The sequence below is a fragment of the Eurosta solidaginis genome, chromosome 4 (assembly GCF_040869045.1).
Source record: "Eurosta solidaginis isolate ZX-2024a chromosome 4, ASM4086904v1, whole genome shotgun sequence".
Lineage (NCBI taxonomy): Eukaryota > Metazoa > Arthropoda > Insecta > Diptera > Tephritidae > Eurosta > Eurosta solidaginis.
In genome coordinates, this window is record NC_090322.1 from 252,291,436 (window position 1) to 252,311,359 (window position 19,924).

Consider the following 19,924-nt stretch of genomic DNA (forward strand, 5'->3'; position numbering starts at 1 on the left):
TGAAAAATGGCATCGGAGCGCTCCGAAACCGGGGGTGGAATCCATAGTATTTTTGCGCAGATCAACTTTCTGCATTGGCGGCCTTCGGCAGCGCTTTTAAAAAATTGCCATGAGAGACCAAATCTATATCCGCGCAAAACACTTTTACCCACAGCACATTTTACCACAGGTACTCAACACCTTCAAAATTACAACAGCCACATGAAAATTTTCAACTTTGTTTGTAAATATATCTGGAAAGAAATACAATTTTCGATTTCCGTTTTCGGATTCTTGGTCCTGGGTCCAAAGTGCATCTTTTGACACCTCTCCCGATATTTTTGGACGAGTTTTAGTAGTTGTGAGCTAAAGTAAAAATTACCTAATAAATTTTCACATCAAAAGTAAATAAACAAAAAATGTAAACATAAACAAAGTTAGACATTTTATAACTATTTTCGAATGAAAAAACATGCAAAACGCTACTCTGATGCTTTCACCAAAATTTTTTGAATTTTTTGTCGTTTCTGCTTTTACCTGGTTATTGATTGTTTCATGGCATCAGGTGAGCGAGGCTGTTTGTAGTTTTGACGTTTATCGTTTATCGTTGACACCATAGTAAACAATGGTTGACACACTTGTATAGGTACACTATGTCCATCATTGTTTACTATATAGTTTGGCAGCTTAAGTAGAGGTTATGTTGCGAATAGAGTGGAAGGCAGTGGACTAGGCAGTCGAATATCATATAATGAAGGAATGGTGTTCGGAGTTTTTTCAAAGTTAAAAAAAAAAATGATAACAGCTGTAATATAAATAAAACTATTGTTTTAATAACAACAAAAACGCCATATATATTCTGTATACATAAATTTATAAGGAGTATCTCACTTTAAAATTTGAATTAAATAATCTAAAGTTTTTTTTTTGGAACTGAGTCGAGAACTGTGCGTGTGAATGTGCGAATTTTCACCGATCAGCTGTTAGTTGCGCTACTTGGTAAAATTTACAATGATGGTGTACCATGAAATGTAATCAATTTTTGACTGCGTTGGTTCAATGGTTTATTAATAATAGTTAAGAACTACTAACAATGAGTACATGTATCGTACCGGGTTGTATCAAGAAAAAGAAAAAAGAAAATGTTTGTTTGTTTAAATTTCCCAAGAAGGACGATTTGCTACGAAAATGGCTTGATGCAATACCGGGTATCAAGCCACCAATTAAGAGCTCTTGGCGCGTATGTCAAAACCATTTTAAAACAGAATATATCTTAAAATATTTCAGCCACATAATTGACGGAGAAGTGTATTTATTAAAAAGAGGCAGAGCCAAACTGGAAGCCAATGCAGTACCAACAGAAAACCTGCAACCACCTACGGATGTATGTAATGTGTTTATTCAAGGCTCAAAGGTATTCCAATAAAAATGTTTTTTGTCTAAGCAGATAGCAACTGAGGTACGAAAATCAAAATCTCAAAATACTGAACAGTCAGAGGATTCTACGGTTGAGGACAAGTGCACTCAAAATTCATGTCTGTCCATCGACCGTCAGTCTGACAGCATTATCCAAAGTTTGCAGGAAGTGTTTTCGCCACCACAACAGCAGCAGGGTACGGCCGAATTAATGCAAGGAGTTAATTTAGTATTTGATATTTCCAATGCAGAAATATCAAAAGAGAATATCAAAAGTGAATTGTCTTGTTCTCTCTATGAAGCAGAAGAACCATTCGAAAGTCTATTTGATAATGTTTTTGAAGTAGTATTGCCTACGACGCTTTGGGGTGTTCATCGTTCTACAAATCGAAATCGTGTAATGTTTGCATGCATTGATGAAGATCAATTAAATATAAGTAAGATGTTGGTCGTGGATGATAAAGGTAATTTGCAAATCTATATAAAAACAAAATTAATACGCGAGGAATGCTTACTGGCAAATATTTTAACCCCAGAACATATATCAGATACATTAGCGGAATTAGATGCCATGAAGTTATGCTAATGTAGCAATTTGTTAGAAGATAATTACACAAATAAATACTTATAAATATGTTGTATGTAATTAATAAGCGATGGGTGTATTTAGTATTATTGTGCCTGCTTTGCAATTTGTCATTTTGCCTGCTTATGGTTATCAAGCTGTCTGATGCTCAAATTATTAACCTCTAACTTTCCAAGACAGCCGGTTATATGTGCCGGAGATACTCGGGATTTTCCCGACCAAGGGCTGTTATATCAGTTTAACCCCGTTTAATTTGTTGCGTCCCTCTCACAAAGTTATCCTCCCAGCAGAACCTAGCAGGGGTTGCGTTTTTTTTGGTGTTGTAGCGGTGCTTCGCCCCATCCAATAGGTGCGACCGATCACAAATTGTCACCAATGTCCTCTAATGGGAGTCCGAGGAAACTGGCTGTTTCAACAGGGGTGGATCATAATGAGATGGGTGTTAGAGGCGTCGGCTCCACAATACAGTTAAAGAGATGGTTGTGTGTCATGTGGGGACACTTTACAAGCAGGACATATGTTTTGAATGTCTGGGTCGATTCTGGAAGGGTAAGAGTCTAACCTGTTACAGTATCCAGTTCGAAGTCGAGCTAGAGTGACTCGCGTTTCTCTGGGGAGTGTGCGTTCCTCTTCCGCAAGTTTTGGGTACTGTCCTTTGAGTACTGGATTCACCGGGCAATTGCGGGCATAAAGATCCGACACCTGTTTTTGGAGTTCACTGAGGACCTGCTTGTGTTTTTTGGCTTCATACGGCTGAGTTCTCAGGTGCCGTATTTCCTCCTAATGCTTACGGAGATGACTCCTTAAGCCCCTGGGCGGTGTTGGCTCATCAATCAGAGATGTCTGTTGGGATGCCCAGGTTTCTGGGTATTCAACAGGAACTGTTTAGTTAGCATTTCATTTCTCTCCCTAATGGGAAGTATTCTTGCCTTATTATGTAGATGGTGTTCTGGCGACATAAGAAGACAACCCGTGGCGGTTCTGAGGACTGAGTAGCTTCTTCCAGTGAGTAGTCTTTAGGCTTGGCGACCATATCGGGGACGCGTAGCATGCAATCGGCTGGCCAATTGCTTTGTAAGTGGTAATGAGCGTTTCTTTATCATTTCCCCAAGTACCGCCAGCAAGAGATTTAAGGATTTTATTACGGCTCTGGATTTTCGGTACAATTGCGGCTGCATGCTCACCAAAATATATATCCTGATCAAACGTCACACCCAAGATTTTGGGGTGTTAGACAGTCGGTAGCGTAGTGCCATTGACGTGGATGTTCAAAATGGTATACATTTGGGACATCCATGTTGTAAATAAGGTCGCCGATGATTTAGTCGGTGATGTCAGGTTTCGCGAGGTGGGACATCCATGTTGTGAATAAGGTCGCCGATGATTTAGCCGGTGATGTCAGGTTTCGCGAGGTGGAAAATATGGAGAGATCAGAGGGGTAGCCGTTTATTTTGTTGCAAAGCTCATCGATCTGTGGGCCTGGCCCTGGGCCATTATTGTGCAGTCATCGGCCTAGAAAACGTTAGTAACTCCTTCTGGTGGCGAAGGTAGCTTTGATATGTACAAGTTAAACAAAGGTGGTGATAGGACACCACCCTGTGGCACTCCTTGTTTAATTCTTTTTGGTTTTGATGTTTCGTTTCTAAATTGCACCGATGCTTGCCGACCACCAAGATAATTTGCGGTCCACCTTTTAAGACTTGGGGGGAAGGGTAGACCCTTCCAGGTCTTGCAGTAACGCGCCATGGTTGACCGTTTCAAAAGCTTTAGACAGGTCTAGCCTAACGAGTACTGTTCTATGGTGGGGTTTTGATTTAAGCCTCAATTTATCTGGGTGCTAATGGCATTTAGCGCGGTGGTTGTGCTTTGAATTTTCTAAAGCCATGCTGATGACAGGCTAGTTGCAAATTTGCTTTGAAATAGGGGAGCAAAATGGCTTCAAATGTCTTGGCTACTGGCGATAGGAATCTCCTATGTTAGCTGGTTTCCCAGGCTTTAGTAGAGCGGGACCACCTTGGCCATTTTCCACTTTTCGGGAATGACAAAGGTGGAAAGGGACAGGTTGAAGACATGTGAAACCCTCTTTTCCTAGGTTTAAAGCATCGGCATGGCTATGCCCTCTGGGCCCACTGCTTTAGATGGTTTAGCATGACTGATGGCATGTTGTTGTTGTTGTTGTAGCGATAAGGTTGCTCCCCGAAGGCTTTGGGGAGTGTTATGGATGTGATTGTCCTTTGCCGATAAACTGCGGGTTGAATCTAAAACTCTATAGGGCCCATTATTATGTATCTATTTTGAGTTTGTATTTATTTATTTCTTTGTTAAAGTCAACACAGACACAAAGCGGTCGACTACTGGATATATGATACAATACAAATAACAAGAAAAAAAACATAAGTGTAAAAAACAAAATTTAAAGTAAAAACTTAAATAATAAACAATCAAATTAATTAAGTTAAATTTTAATTAATACATAAATCAAATCAAAAATAAAAATTAGTTAAAATTAATATTTAAATAAAATTGACATCTTATTTAAAAATCTTTGAAAAACATCAGGCCAGGCGTGAAGGTATTTCCTTACGGATGGCAGCAATCGAATACTCAAAACTAATACAGTTGTACAGTTCATTATAGCGCGAGCGCCAATTGCGAAGCGGGCTATATTTGGCAAAATTACGCCGTAGAATGGGTAAATGAAAGAGTACATAGTGTCTTGTAGTTCGCGCAGGAACAGAAAAATTCAGTCTGCTTACAAGGTCAGTGGAGTCTATCTCACCGATAATCAGTTTATGTTGATTTGATTCCAATTAAGACCGCGTAAAGCAAAGATTAGAAACTGCTTCTGCACCGATTCAATTCGATCTATATGATTTTTATACCCCGGGAACCAAATACAGGAACAATACTCAAGCATTGGGTCTTGGTTAAATAAGGATCATCAAATTCTTTAGCCCATCTTTTAATAAATCCGATAGATGAAATCGGCATGTTAAAGCTCAATTTCACATCAAAAAGAACACCTAGGTCACATACTACAGATATACGCTCCAACGGAGCACCATCTAGCATATAGGATTTTAAAACTGGGTTGACTCTGTGAAATGTCATTAGTTTACATTTGCAGCAGTTCAAAACTAGTAGATTTACTGTACACCATAATTGAAATGAGTCCAAATCGGCCTGAAGTAAATCCAAACGGGAAGAGTCAGAAGGCAAGTATGTATAGCATAGTTTAACATCATATGCATACATTAGAGCACATGAATACGAGATAACCATTGGTAAGTCATTTATAAAGAGGGTAAAAAGTAATGGACCCAAATGGCTACCCTGAGGCACACCAGAAGTTACTTCTATCAACTCTGAGAGACTGTTTTTGAACATAACTTGTTGTTGTTGTTGTTGTGAATCGGAAACTCGTTTTTTGAAGTATTTTTTTGATGATGCTTATATTTTTCGGGTGATATATTCTATCGCTGATAGAGAGAACTCGCCTGATAAAATTTTTGGCCGTGTTTATTATTATACTCCTATCATGTTTCGAGTTAAAATTTATTAACCTCCCGGAAGCCGTAGGCTTTTTATATCAGTCAAAGGTTAGGTGGTTGTTATTTCTTATTACTACCGTGTCCAGAAACGGCAACATTCCATTATTTTCCATCTCAGATGTAAATTTTATTGAGTTATGAAATGAGTTCAAGAGGCCCAGCATTTCTTCAACGGAATCGGTTTTCACAATAGCGAATAAATCGTCAACGTACTTTGCGAGCAGACGAGGTTTGTGCCGTGATTCTTCCTCAAATTTCATTAGTAATTCCTCCATTACTATATCGGCTATTACCAGTGATGCTGGTGATCCCATAGGCATACCCGATCGTTGTTCATAAACTTTGTTGTTGTACTTAAAGTATCTGTTATCTTTTATACAGAAGCGTACAACACTTAAAAATAGCTCTTGGTTAAGGGTTGTGTGGGGTTTTATTTGGTCCCATTTGGACGATATGATCTCTATGGCATGGTCTACTGGGATACTAGGAAACAGGGACATAACATCAAACGATACCAGACTCTCATCATCACAAATATATGTATATTTAATCTTATTCTTGAACTCAATCGTGTCTTGAACATTGTACTTGGACTCTTTAGTGATATTTTTCAGAACATTAACCACGTATTTACACAAATTATACGACGGAGAATTAATGGACGAACATATAGGTCTAAGTGGAGTTCCTTCTTTGTGGATCTTTGGTAGTCCATACAATCTGGGCGCATTGGCCGTTCTGTTCATTAGTTTATATTTTTCTTTTTCATCTATCATTTGGTTTTTAAACAGCTTTTCTACGATCTCGTTATTCCTATCCTGCAATTTATTAGTGGGATCACGTTTTAAAACACGGTATGAGGAAATATCGTTAAATAATGTTTGCAATTTTCTATCGTATTCGGATTTTTCCATTACAACTGTTACGTTTCCTTTGTCTGCATTGAGAACTAAGAGATGGTTATTTTGTTTGAAGAATTTCTTTGTCTTTTGTAAGGTATCTAAAATATATTGTTACGAATATTAGCAAAACTAAGGGGTGCTGCTATCTCTAAGCCGATGCTAAGCAGTGACGTGAATTCACATCAATAATTCAATCATTATGTATCTACATAAACGAAACAATAATTGCGTCTACACATATGTACCATGTATGTATACGAGCAGCGGAGAGTCAATGCACAAACACATGCATATATCTTATCTGAGTTGTCACAAGAGAGGGCAATAATTTGTGCAAGTATTACTCAAATGAGAAATTATACATCTGTAGTTGTAGCTGAGAAATTTATAACTAAGTAAAATTCTGGAAGCGCCTAGAAGATGCCACGAAGAAATCACAGAGTATAAAAGCATCAGCGGTAGAGGCGCTATGTGCAAGTTTCGATTCAGACACTATCTAGCGAGCAATAGCAGTATTATTTTGATAGTTGAGTTTCATTTCAGCTATCAATAAGTTTGGCTATTAAGCCAGCTAGTTGCAAAGTATAAGTTTTATTTGAAGTACTTTAATAAAGGCCATTTTTCCTTTATTCAATATTGGAGTTATTTATTCAACAGTTTAGTGATTCGAACTTAGCAGAAGGGCAAATAAGAGGATTTGCAAGTAAATTCGTTACAATTGGTATCAGAAGAGGAATTGTTGAATAAATTCCGAAGATTGGGAATACAACTTGGACATGGCAAAGTTCAGTGAATTGAAGATCCAGCAACTGAAAAAGGAGTTGGAGAAACGTGGATTAAATACAACCGGCAATAAGATCGAACTTCAAGCACGGCTACGAGAGGTAATGGAGTCGCAAGGAATTGATGTGGACGAGTATGACTTTCATCTTGAAGGCGAGGAAACAACAAAAAGGGAAGAGACAGTTACGCAGACAGTTACGAGCACAGACTTGAACATGATTTTGGCTGCAATATCTGCTCAAACATCGACAGTGGCTTCTCAACTGGAATCGCAAAAGACAGATATAACATCTCAACTGGCATCTCAACTAGAAGAACAGAAAACTTATATGTCATCTCAACTAGAAGAACAGAAAACGTATATGTCATCACAGATGGAATCCCAAGAGACACGAATAACATCAAAAATGCAAACACAACTGAAAGAACAAGAGGCACGCATAACAGTACAACTCGAAGTTTTAAAATCCTATATGCTAGATGGTGCTCCGTTGGAGCGTATATCTGTAGTATGTGACCTAGGTGTTCTTTTTGATGTGAAATTGAGCTTTAACATGCCGATTTCATCTATCGGATTTATTAAAAGATGGGCTAAAGAATTTGATGATCCTTATTTAACCAAGACCCAATGCTTGAGTATTGTTCCTGTATTTGGTTCCCGGGGTATAAAAATCATATAGATCGAATTGAATCGGTGCAGAAGCAGTTTCTAATCTTTGCTTTACGCGGTCTTAATTGGAATCAAATCAACATAAACTGATTATCGGTGAGATAGACTCCACTGACCTTGTAAGCAGACTGAATTTTTCTGTTCCTGCGCGAACTACAAGACACTATGTACTCTTTCATTTACCCATTCCACGGCGTAATTTTGCCAAATATAGCCCGCTTCGCAATTGGCGCTCGCGCTATAATGAACTGTACAACTGTATTAGTTTTGAGTATTCGATTGCTGCCATCCGTAAGGAAATACCTTCACACCTGGCCTGATGTTTTTCAAAGATTTTTAAATAAGATGTCAATTTTATTTAAATATTAATTTTAACTAATTTTTATTTTTGATTTGATTTATGTATTAATTAAAATTTAACTTAATTAATTTGATTGTTTATTATTTAAGTTTTTACTTTAAATTTTGTTTTTTACACTTATGTTTTTTTTCTTGTTATTTGTATTGTATCATATATCCAGTAGTCGACCGCTTTGTGTCTGTGTTGACTTTAACAAAGAAATAAATAAATACAAACTCAAAATAGATACATAATAATGGGCCCTATAGAGTTTTAGATTCAACCCGCAGTTTATCGGCAAAGGACAATCACATCCATAACACTCCCCAAAGCCTTCGGGGAGCAACCTTATCGCTACAACAACAACAACAACATGCCATCAGTCATACTGTACACCATAATTGAAATGAGTCCAAATCGGCCTGAAGTAAATCCAAACGGGAAGAGTCAGAAGGCAAGTATGTATAGCATAGTTTAACATCATATGCATACATTAGAGCACATGAATACGAGATAACCATTGGTAAGTCATTTATAAAGAGGGTAAAAAGTAATGGACCCAAATGGCTACCCTGAGGCACACCAGAAGTTACTTCTATCAACTCTGAGAGACTGTTTTTGAACATAACTTGTTGTTGTTGTTGTTGTGAATCGGAAACTCGTTTTTTGAAGTATTTTTTTGATGATGCTTATATTTTTCGGGTGATATATTCTATCGCTGATAGAGAGAACTCGCCTGATAAAATTTTTGGCCGTGTTTATTATTATACTCCTATCATGTTTCGAGTTAAAATTTATTAACCTCCCGGAAGCCGTAGGCTTTTTATATCAGTCAAAGGTTAGGTGGTTGTTATTTCTTATTACTACCGTGTCCAGAAACGGCAACATTCCATTATTTTCCATCTCAGATGTAAATTTTATTGAGTTATGAAATGAGTTCAAGAGGCCCAGCATTTCTTCAACGGAATCGGTTTTCACAATAGCGAATAAATCGTCAACGTACTTTGCGAGCAGACGAGGTTTGTGCCGTGATTCTTCCTCAAATTTCATTAGTAATTCCTCCATTACTATATCGGCTATTACCAGTGATGCTGGTGATCCCATAGGCATACCCGATCGTTGTTCATAAACTTTGTTGTTGTACTTAAAGTATCTGTTATCTTTTATACAGAAGCGTACAACACTTAAAAATAGCTCTTGGTTAAGGGTTGTGTGGGGTTTTATTTGGTCCCATTTGGACGATATGATCTCTATGGCATGGTCTACTGGGATACTAGGAAACAGGGACATAACATCAAACGATACCAGACTCTCATCATCACAAATATATGTATATTTAATCTTATTCTTGAACTCAATCGTGTCTTGAACATTGTACTTGGACTCTTTAGTGATATTTTTCAGAACATTAACCACGTATTTACACAAATTATACGACGGAGAATTAATGGACGAACATATAGGTCTAAGTGGAGTTCCTTCTTTGTGGATCTTTGGTAGTCCATACAATCTGGGCGCATTGGCCGTTCTGTTCATTAGTTTATATTTTTCTTTTTCATCTATCATTTGGTTTTTAAACAGCTTTTCTACGATCTCGTTATTCCTATCCTGCAATTTATTAGTGGGATCACGTTTTAAAACACGGTATGAGGAAATATCGTTAAATAATGTTTGCAATTTTCTATCGTATTCGGATTTTTCCATTACAACTGTTACGTTTCCTTTGTCTGCATTGAGAACTAAGAGATGGTAATTTTGTTTGAAGAATTTCTTTGTCTTTTGTAAGGTATCTAAAATATATTGTTACGAATATTAGCAAAACTAAGGGGTGCTGCTATCTCTAAGCCGATGCTAAGCAGTGACGTGAATTCACATCAATAATTCAATCATTATGTATCTACATAAACGAAACAATAATTGCGTCTACACATATGTACCATGTATGTATACGAGCAGCGGAGAGTCAATGCACAAACACATGCATATATCTTATCTGAGTTGTCACAAGAGAGGGCAATAATTTGTGCAAGTATTACTCAAATGAGAAATTATACATCTGTAGTTGTAGCTGAGAAATTTATAACTAAGTAAAATTCTGTAAGCGCCTAGAAGATGCCACGAAGAAATCACAGAGTATAAAAGCATCAGCGGTAGAGGCGCTATGTGCAAGTTTCGATTCAGACACTATCTAGCGAGCAATAGCAGTATTATTTTGATAGTTGAGTTTCATTTCAGCTATCAATAAGTTTGGCTATTAAGCCAGCTAGTTGCAAAGTATAAGTTTTATTTGAAGTACTTTAATAAAGGCCATTTTCCATTATTCAATATTGGAGTTATTTATTCAACAGTTTAGTGATTCGAACTTAGCAGAAGGGCAAATAAGAGGATTTGCAAGTAAATTCGTTACAATTGGTATCAGAAGAGGAATTGTTGAATAAATTCCGAAGATTGGGAATACAACTTGGACATGGCAAAGTTCAGTGAATTGAAGATCCAGCAACTGAAAAAGGAGTTGGAGAAACGTGGATTAAATACAACCGGCAATAAGATCGAACTTCAAGCACGGCTACGAGAGGTAATGGAGTCGCAAGGAATTGATGTGGACGAGTATGACTTTCATCTTGAAGGCGAGGAAACAACAAAAAGGGAAGAGACAGTTACGCAGACAGTTACGAGCACAGACTTGAACATGATTTTGGCTGCAATATCTGCTCAAACATCGACAGTGGCTTCTCAACTGGAATCGCAAAAGACAGATATAACATCTCAACTGGCATCTCAACTAGAAGAACAGAAAACTTATATGTCATCTCAACTAGAAGAACAGAAAACGTATATGTCATCACAGATGGAATCCCAAGAGACACGAATAACATCAAAAATGCAAACACAACTGAAAGAACAAGAGGCACGCATAACAGTACAACTCGAAGCGCAGGAGGCGCGTATATCATCAAAACTCGAAGCGCGTATGGACGAGAAAATAACGCAGTTTGAAGAAAAAATCGAAGCCGAGGTGGATGCTTTGAGAGGTCGTATACAGGAGTTACAATTACATCGCCCAGATGTTTCAGCAAGCAATCCAAAGGTAAAAACACCATCCTTTGACGGTTCTGTTCCTTTTCAGGTCTTTAAGCTTCAGTTTGAGAAGACCGCAGCAGTGAACAACTGGAGTGCTGAAGATAAAGTTGCTACACTATTCGTAGCATTGAAAGGACCAGCTGCCGAAATCTTACAGACTATTCCAGAGTACGAACAGAACAGTTATGACGCATTGATGGCTGCTGTAGAGAGGCGATACGGAAGCGAACACAGGAAACAGATATACCAAATGGAGTTACTGAACCGCTTCCAGAGACCTGGTGAAACATTGCAAGAGTTTGCGTCGGATGTTGAAAGGCTGGCACATTTAGCGAATGCGGACGCACCCGTGGAATACACTGAAAGGGTAAAGATTCAGAGCTTTATAAATAGCATACGGGACGTCGAAACAAAGCGAGCTACATACGCAAACCCAAAGCCAACATTCGTAGAAACGGTGTCACAAGCTCTGATTCAGGAAACAGCGTCGCTTTTGTGTAAGCCAGTTTTCAAAGCACGCCGTGTGGAGGTAGAAAGGCCAGAGTGGGTAGACGCAATATTGGAGGCGCTGAAAGGATCGCAAAAGCGGAGTGAAAAAGTTATCAAATGCTTCAAATGCGGGAAGTCCGGTCACATTGCACGTCATTGCGATCTTGGCCCTGGTAGTTCCAACTTGGGTGGCCGTAAACTCAAAGCTGGAGGAGATGAGCAAGTGCAAATAAGATGTAGAGATCGAAAGCTAGCTCCAGCTATTGAATGTCCTGTGATATCTGTCTCGCAAATTGGAAGGAATTCAAGCAGTCTTACCGTCAGAGGGAATGTGGATGGCAAGGAGCGTGTTCTGACTGTAGATACGGGCGCATCTCATTCCTTGATCCGATCTGACTTGGTCAACAGGAGAGTAAAACCGTTACCTGGAGCAAGGTTGCGTACGGTCACTGGCGAGTATAACCAAGTCCAGGGAGAAGTGATATGTGAAGTCTTGATTGGAAAGGTCACGGTTCTACACAAATTCGTTGTGGCGAAGATCGTTGGGGTAGTCATATTGGGAGTGGACTTCTTGGTTGACCATGACATCCAGATCGATATGCAGAGAAGGGTGATGCGTTATGAGAACCAGGATATACCACTTAAGTTCAAGTTGGAGAAAGGGTTCAGTAGTAATCAAGTAATGGTGGAGAAGACTCGACAAAGGCCACGAAAGTCAAAAGAAAAGGTTGATGGATCGAATGGGCCAAATAAAGCGAAATTAAAAGTACCTACGAGAAAAAGACAGGCATCGACAAACCCTAATGGACGCACTAAAACGACTGAAAGAATTTTTCAGAAAGAATGCAAGGGTGGTTTCAAGCCAGCGCGCACTACTGTTGTGAAACGTCCAGACGATAATGATGATGCAAAGTCAATCTGTGAAGTGCAAGCTCTGCGAAGAAGTTCATTGGCCAAACAACAGAGTGCGAGGGAACGATCAAGGATAATGACTAGTAAGATGAAACACAGGTACGACAAGGAAAATAATTTGGAAGGTTTCCGGGAGGGATATTTGGTACTGCTATACAACCTTTACCGGCGGAAAGGTGTTCCATCCAAATATCGGTGCAGTTGGGAAGGCCCGTACAGAATTGTGAAGACGATCAGTAATGTCATCTACCGCATACAAGCAATTGGGAAATCACGAAATAGAAGAGTGGTACATTTGGCAATGCTAGCAGCGGTTAGATCGAGAGATTTGTCTGATCGGGACGATCAGACTTAGGTGGAGGGCAGTGTTACGAATATTAGCAAAACTAAGGGGTGCTGCTATCTCTAAGCCGATGCTAAGCAGTGACGTGAATTCACATCAATAATTCAATCATTATGTATCTACATAAACGAAACAATAATTGCGTCTACACATATGTACCATGTATGTATATAAGCAGCGGAGAGTCAATGCACAAACACATGCATATATCTTATCTGAGTTGTCACAAGAGAGGGCAATATTTGTTGCAAGTATTACTCAAATGAGAAATTATACATCTGTAGTTATAGCTGAGAAATTTATAACTAAGTAAAATTCTGGAAGCGCCTAGAAGATGCCACGAAGAAATCACAGAGTATAAAAGCATTAGCGGTAGAGGCGCTATGTGCAAGTTTCGATTCAGACACTATCTAGCGAGCAATAGCAGTATTATTTTGATAGTTGAGTTTCATTTGAGCTATCAATCAGTTTGGTTATTAAGCCAGCTAGTAGCAAAGTATAAGTTTTATTTGCAGTACTTTAATAAAGGCAATTTTTCCATTATTCAATATTGGAGTTATTTATTCAACAGTTTAGTGATTCAAACTTAGCAGAAGGGCAAATAAGAGCATTTGCAAGTAAATTCGTTACAACATTTATCACGCACGCTAATGTTTGTTCTATTGAGGTGGTCCCGTATTAATGTAGTCAAATTGTTCCTCTCAATCTCTTGTTGCTCTTTGTCTTTTATCGTCTGTATAAAGTCTTCGCCGTCTGCGATATTAAATAAGGGAAATTCTTTATTAGTTGTTGGTATGGAGTATTTCGGTCCCAGGGAGAGAATCCACTGTACATCCGTCGGTATACTAATATTTGTGGTATTGTGAAACCACTCGGGTACATTTTGTATGTTAAGTAATTGGGTTTGTTTGTCTTTGAGCCTCTCAAATTTGTTTATTTGTATATTTCTAATTTTGGCTCTGAGATTTTGAGACAATACTCTTTCACTATCGAAAAATACCTTAGAATCCTCCGCGTTAAGCTTTATTTGTAATCTATTGTTTAATTTATTTACCTCTCTTCCTTTTTGTTTTGAAGATCATGCTTAATTTTAATAATAAGATTTATTAGTTTTTTCTGCACAGTAGCCAAGTACGTTTCTATTGAGTTGGTGATCTTCTCTGATATCTTTCCATTGTTGGTGTTGCATTTTAAAGTGTATGAGATGTTCTTAGTAGCATTGCTAATGAAGTTGGGTATGACACCACTTTTTCTGCATCGTCCCGATCAGACTTAGGTGGAGGGCAGTGTTACGAATATTAGCAAAACTAAGGGGTGCTGCTATCTCTAAGCCGATGCTAAGCAGTGACGTGAATTCACATCAATAATTCAATCATTATGTATCTACATAAACGAAACAATAATGCGTCTACACATATGTACCATGTATGTATATAAGCAGCGGAGAGTCAATGCACAAACACATGCATATATCTTATCTGAGTTGTCACAAGAGAGGGCAATATTTGTTGCAAGTATTACTCAAATGAGAAATTATACATCTGTAGTTATAGCTGAGAAATTTATAACTAAGTAAAATTCTGGAAGCGCCTAGAAGATGCCACGAAGAAATCACAGAGTATAAAAGCATTAGCGGTAGAGGCGCTATGTGCAAGTTTCGATTCAGACACTATCTAGCGAGCAATAGCAGTATTATTTTGATAGTTGAGTTTCATTTGAGCTATCAATCAGTTTGGTTATTAAGCCAGCTAGTTGCAAAGTATAAGTTTTATTTGCAGTACTTTAATAAAGGCAATTTTTCCATTATTCAATATTGGAGTTATTTATTCAACAGTTTAGTGATTCAAACTTAGCAGAAGGGCAAATAAGAGCATTTGCAAGTAAATTCGTTACAATATTTATCACGCACGCTAATGTTTGTTCTATTGAGGTGGTCCCGTATTAATGTAGTCAAATTGTTCCTCTCAATCTCTTGTTGCTCTTTGTCTTTTATCGTCTGTATAAAGTCTTCGCCGTCTGCGATATTAAATAAGGGAAATTCTTTATTAGTTGTTGGTATGGAGTATTTCGGTCCCAGGGAGAGAATCCACTGTACATCCGTCGGTATACTAATATTTGTGGTATTGTGAAACCACTCGGGTACATTTTGTATGTTAAGTAATTGGGTTTGTTTGTCTTTGAGCCTCTCAAATTTGTTTATTTGTATATTTCTAATTTTGGCTCTGAGATTTTGAGACAATACTCTTTCACTATCGAAAAATACCTTAGAATCCTCCGCGTTAAGCTTTATTTGTAATCTATTGTTTAATTTATTTACCTCTCTTCCTTTTTGTTTTGAAGATCATGCTTAATTTTAATAATAAGATTTATTAGTTTTTTCTGCACAGTAGCCAAGTACGTTTCTATTGAGTTGGTGATCTTCTCTGATATCTTTCCATTGTTGGTGTTGCATTTTAAAGTGTATGAGATGTTCTTAGTAGCATTGCTAATGAAGTTGGGTATGACACCACTTTTTCTGCATCTCACTAGAAACTTTATGGATTGAGACAGCTTTGTGAGTTGTGTATTTTGGCGATAACGTTTTGTACACTTGTTGGTTTCTATGTCGTATTTATCTTTAACACGTCTGTAAATGTTTAATGTGTTTTTGTTGTTACGGTGTGCTCTCCGTTCCATAATTGATGTTGTTTTTATTTTTATTTTCGGCCTTTCAAAAGTTATATCAAGAAGAATTTCCGAGCTCTAGGCCACACATATATATTAGTAATAAAAATGCAATTGATTATACCATATATGTTGTATTTATTTATTTTGTCGATATTTCGATTTCAATTAGAAATCATCTTCAGGGCTGTAAAAAATACATTTTTCTATAAAAACCATAAATGCACAAACATAATCTAACACTTACACTTGTGAATGCACCTTGTCGACTAATTTAAAATTTCAATGCAGAACACAGAATATCATAAACAGAAACAAAGATGTATACAAATAATAAACAGTAATAATAAACAAAATATCTGCTAACAACAACGTATATATAAACTTATTGGACACCCTCAGCATTATTGTTGCTAACTTCTCTTCATTACCAAATGCCTATGCGTGAGCGACGTTGTCGGTGTCGCTCTTAAAATTCATGCGTATGTCATTAGGTGTATTGATAATATGTAGCATTTCGAGAGTGTACCGCTTGGAATATTGTTTTTCTTCTTGCAATATTGTAACATTCTCTAAGTCCGGAGAGTGTCCCGTGGTCTTGCAATGTTGCGATAAAGCCGTTTTGTTGTCGTTAGAGTGGTCGCGATTTTTGATGTTCGATTTGTGAGCGGAAATCCTTGCTTTAGTTTTGATTTAGTAGTACCCACATATACTTTGTTGCATACGTGGGACCCGTCGCCATTACATTTAATTTTGTACATTACGTCGGATTTCTCGTATTTTTCGATTTTGCTTTTTGTATTGCTGTATATTTGTTGTAGGGTATTTTTATACTGGAACGCGATTTGGAATTTTTCTTTGTCATACATGTTTGAATGTTTTATTCGGTTAGACAAACCAGGTGCAAATACGGCAGTCTTATATATTTTCTTTATGTTTTGTTCTTTGTTTTTATTTGTAGAATAAAATTGGTGGATATAACCATTGATAAGGTGGATCGGAAACTCGTTGTTTTGAAGTATTTTTTTGATGATGCTTATATTTTTCGGGTGATATATTCTATCGCTGATAGAGAGAACTCGCCTGATAAAATTTTTGGCCGTGTTTATTATTATACTCCTATCATGTTTCGAGTTAAAATTTATTAACCTCCCGGAAGCCGTAGGCATTTTATACCAGTCAAAGGTTAGGTATTCTGCACAGTAGCCAAGTGCGTTTCTATTTAGTTGGTGATCTTCTCTGATATCTTTCCATTGTTGGTGTTGCATTTTAAAGTGTACGAGATGTTCTTAGTAGCATTGCTAATGAAGTTGGGTATGACACCACTTTTTCTGCATCTCACTAGAAACCTTATGGATTGAGACAGCTTTGTGAGTTGTTGTGTATTTTGGCGATAACGTTTTGTACACTTGTTGGTTTCTATGTCGTATTTATCTTTAACACGTCTGTAAATGTTTACTGTGTTTTTGTTGTTACGGTGTGCTCTCCGTTCCATAATTGATGTTGTTTTTATTTTTATTTTCGGCCTTTCAAAAGTTATATCAAGAAGAATTTCCGAGCTCTAGGCCACACATATACGTTGACGATTTATTCGCTATTGTGAAAACCGATTCCGTTGAAGAAATGCTGGGCCTCTTGAACTCATTTCATAACTCAATAAAATTCACATCTGAGATGGAAAATAATGGGATGTTGCCGTTTCTGGACACGGTAGTAATAAGAAATAACAACCACCTAACCTTTGACTGGTATAAAAAGCCTACGGCTTCCGGGAGGTTAATAAATTTTAACTCGAAACATGATAGGAGTATAATAATAAACACGGCCAAAAATTTTATCAGGCGAGTTCTCTCTATCAGCGATAGAATATATCACCCGAAAAATATAAGCATCATCAAAAAAATACTTCAAAACAACGAGTTTCCGATTCACCTTATCAATGGTTATATCCACCAATTTTACGCTACGAATAAAAACAAAGAACAAAACAAAGAAAATATATAAGACTGCCGTATATGTACCTGGTTTGTCTAACCGAATAAAACATTCAAACATGTATGACAAAGAAAAATTCCAAATCGCGTTCCAGTATAAAAATACCCTACAACAAATATACAGCAATACAAAAAGCAAAATCGAAAAATACGAGAAATCCGACGTAATGTACAAAATTAAATGTAATGGCGACGGGTCCCACGTATGCAACAAAGTATATGTGGGTACTACTAAATCAAAACTAAAGACAAGGATTTCCGCTCACAAATCGAACATCAAAAATCGCGACCACTCTAACGACAACAGAACGGCTTTATCGCAACATTGCAAGACCACGGGACACTCTCCGGACTTAGAGAATGTTACAATATTGCAAGAAGAAAAACAATATTCCAAGCAGTACACTCTCGAAATGCTACATATTATCAATACACCTAATGACATACGCATGAATTTTAAGAGCGACACCGACAACATCGCTCACGCGTACAGACATTTGGTAATGAAGAGAAGTTAGCAACAATAATGCTGAGGGTGTCCAATAAGTTAATATATACGTTGTTGTTAGCAGATATTTTGTTTATTATTACTGTTTATTATTTGTATACATCTTTGTTTCTGTTTATGATATTCTGTGTTCTGCATTGCAATTTTATATTAGTCGACAAGGTTTAAGCGATGCGTCGGACTCGGGCAGCGATAGTAGTGCTGATTCAATGAACTCCGTGTTGGAGAAGCACACAAATGAAAACGGAGTAGAAGAGTGGAGAAGGGTACGGAGCAGAGGAAGTAAAAGAACTCTCTCGCAGTACCGTGCAGCACTAAGAATTGTTCAACGCTTGGGAGCAGTGGTCGACCCAACAGAAGTGGAGATCGAGCGCTTGGAATGGGCCCATGAAGCGGTAGAGGTAGGTCGAAGGCAGTTCAAAAGGTTTGCTGCGAGAAACCCTCGGTTCTGCAACCGGTAGAAGGAGGAAGAAGCGTCGAATGGCAGAATGAAGAGGCAACGTTCGGCGGAAGGCGACAAGCCTGCTTTCAAGAGGCATAAAGGACCCAGTCCTAGAGCCGCGAGGCAGGGCAGTCGCATAGACAAGACAAGTAGGCCCAAAGCTGTAAGACAGATGGGCTCCAATAGCGAGGTAGCAACTACCTCGAAAGCTGCGAGTCAGAGGGAAGTTCTAATTAAGGAAGTAGCCAAAGGGAGATAACGCTAAGACTCCGGCTTTCTCGGAGGCGATAAAGGGAGTTAACGCTAAGGCTTCGGCTTTCTCGGATGATGCGGGAACAACCAAGTAAGCCCCTTCCAACCTTTGATTCGGGGGGATGGTATAACGGTGTGAAGATGATAGCGTGCGACAACATCGCGAGCTTGCAGTGGCTGGAGGAAGTGGTTCCAAACCTCCAAAGGCAAGGCACGAAATCGCGGTTTGAGGTGTTGGATAAAGCGCAAATCCCCACGGTACCAAAAGTTAAGTTATGGATACCATGCGTGATGAAATCGGAGGATACACTGCGACTTCTGCAGAATCAGAATCCGAACATACCGACACAGGATTGGAAGGTACTTACTGTATCTCGGCCTACCGAGGATGGTCGGTTCTACATCTTCCAAATAAACAAGCAGGCGGAGGATATTTTGTACACGCAGCTTGGTAAAATGTCCTTTGGCACTGGCAAAATTTACATGCGACTCAGGAAAAGAAGTCCCGAGGATAAAAACCCTAACACGCTAGAGGTGGGCGAAGTCGAAAAGGACCTCAAAAGCCTAAAGGAAAAGACAGGTGGAGGTCCCCGACGTCACCACGAACGTGCTAGAAGAGGACCAACCGGTAAATGGTGCTGTGACTCACACAGAGGAACACCCTGCACAACAGTCACGAGAGGCTGAAGGGGGCCTCGAATACTCTAAACCAAAAGGGCAAGGGGAGGACGACGACGTCAAGACGAAGGTGCTGGAGGGGGACAAACAGCCCAATGGTGCTGCGAGTCCTACAGATAAACCTCCAACACAGTAAAGTGGCGTCGAGCGAACTCCTCCTAACCCTTGAGGAGGATTCGTTTGACGTGGCGCGCGGGTTTGGCGTTTACTACGCGCAAACGGAAGGACGGGTGCGAGCTGTAGTAATGGTAAGGAAACAGCTGCATTCATATATGCTGCCTACTTACACCACTGAGGATCTCGTAGCGGTGGCCGTTGAGCAAAAGAATAAGCA

The 19,924-nt window shown here is 38.6% G+C and overlaps 1 protein-coding gene across 1 annotated transcript in view; it reads left to right on the forward strand.

Moving 5' to 3' along the window:
• Positions 1–971: 971 nt before the first annotated feature.
• LOC137249404 (uncharacterized) overlaps positions 972–19,924 on the forward strand; it is a 58,978-nt gene continuing 40,025 nt past the window's right edge. Inside the window, exons 1-2 of the mRNA XM_067780849.1 lie at positions 972–1,363; positions 1,427–1,859. Of these exons, the coding sequence (XP_067636950.1) occupies positions 1,073–1,363; positions 1,427–1,859 (724 nt within the window). The 5' untranslated portion in view covers positions 972–1,072. The remainder of the gene's footprint in view (positions 1,364–1,426; positions 1,860–19,924) is intronic.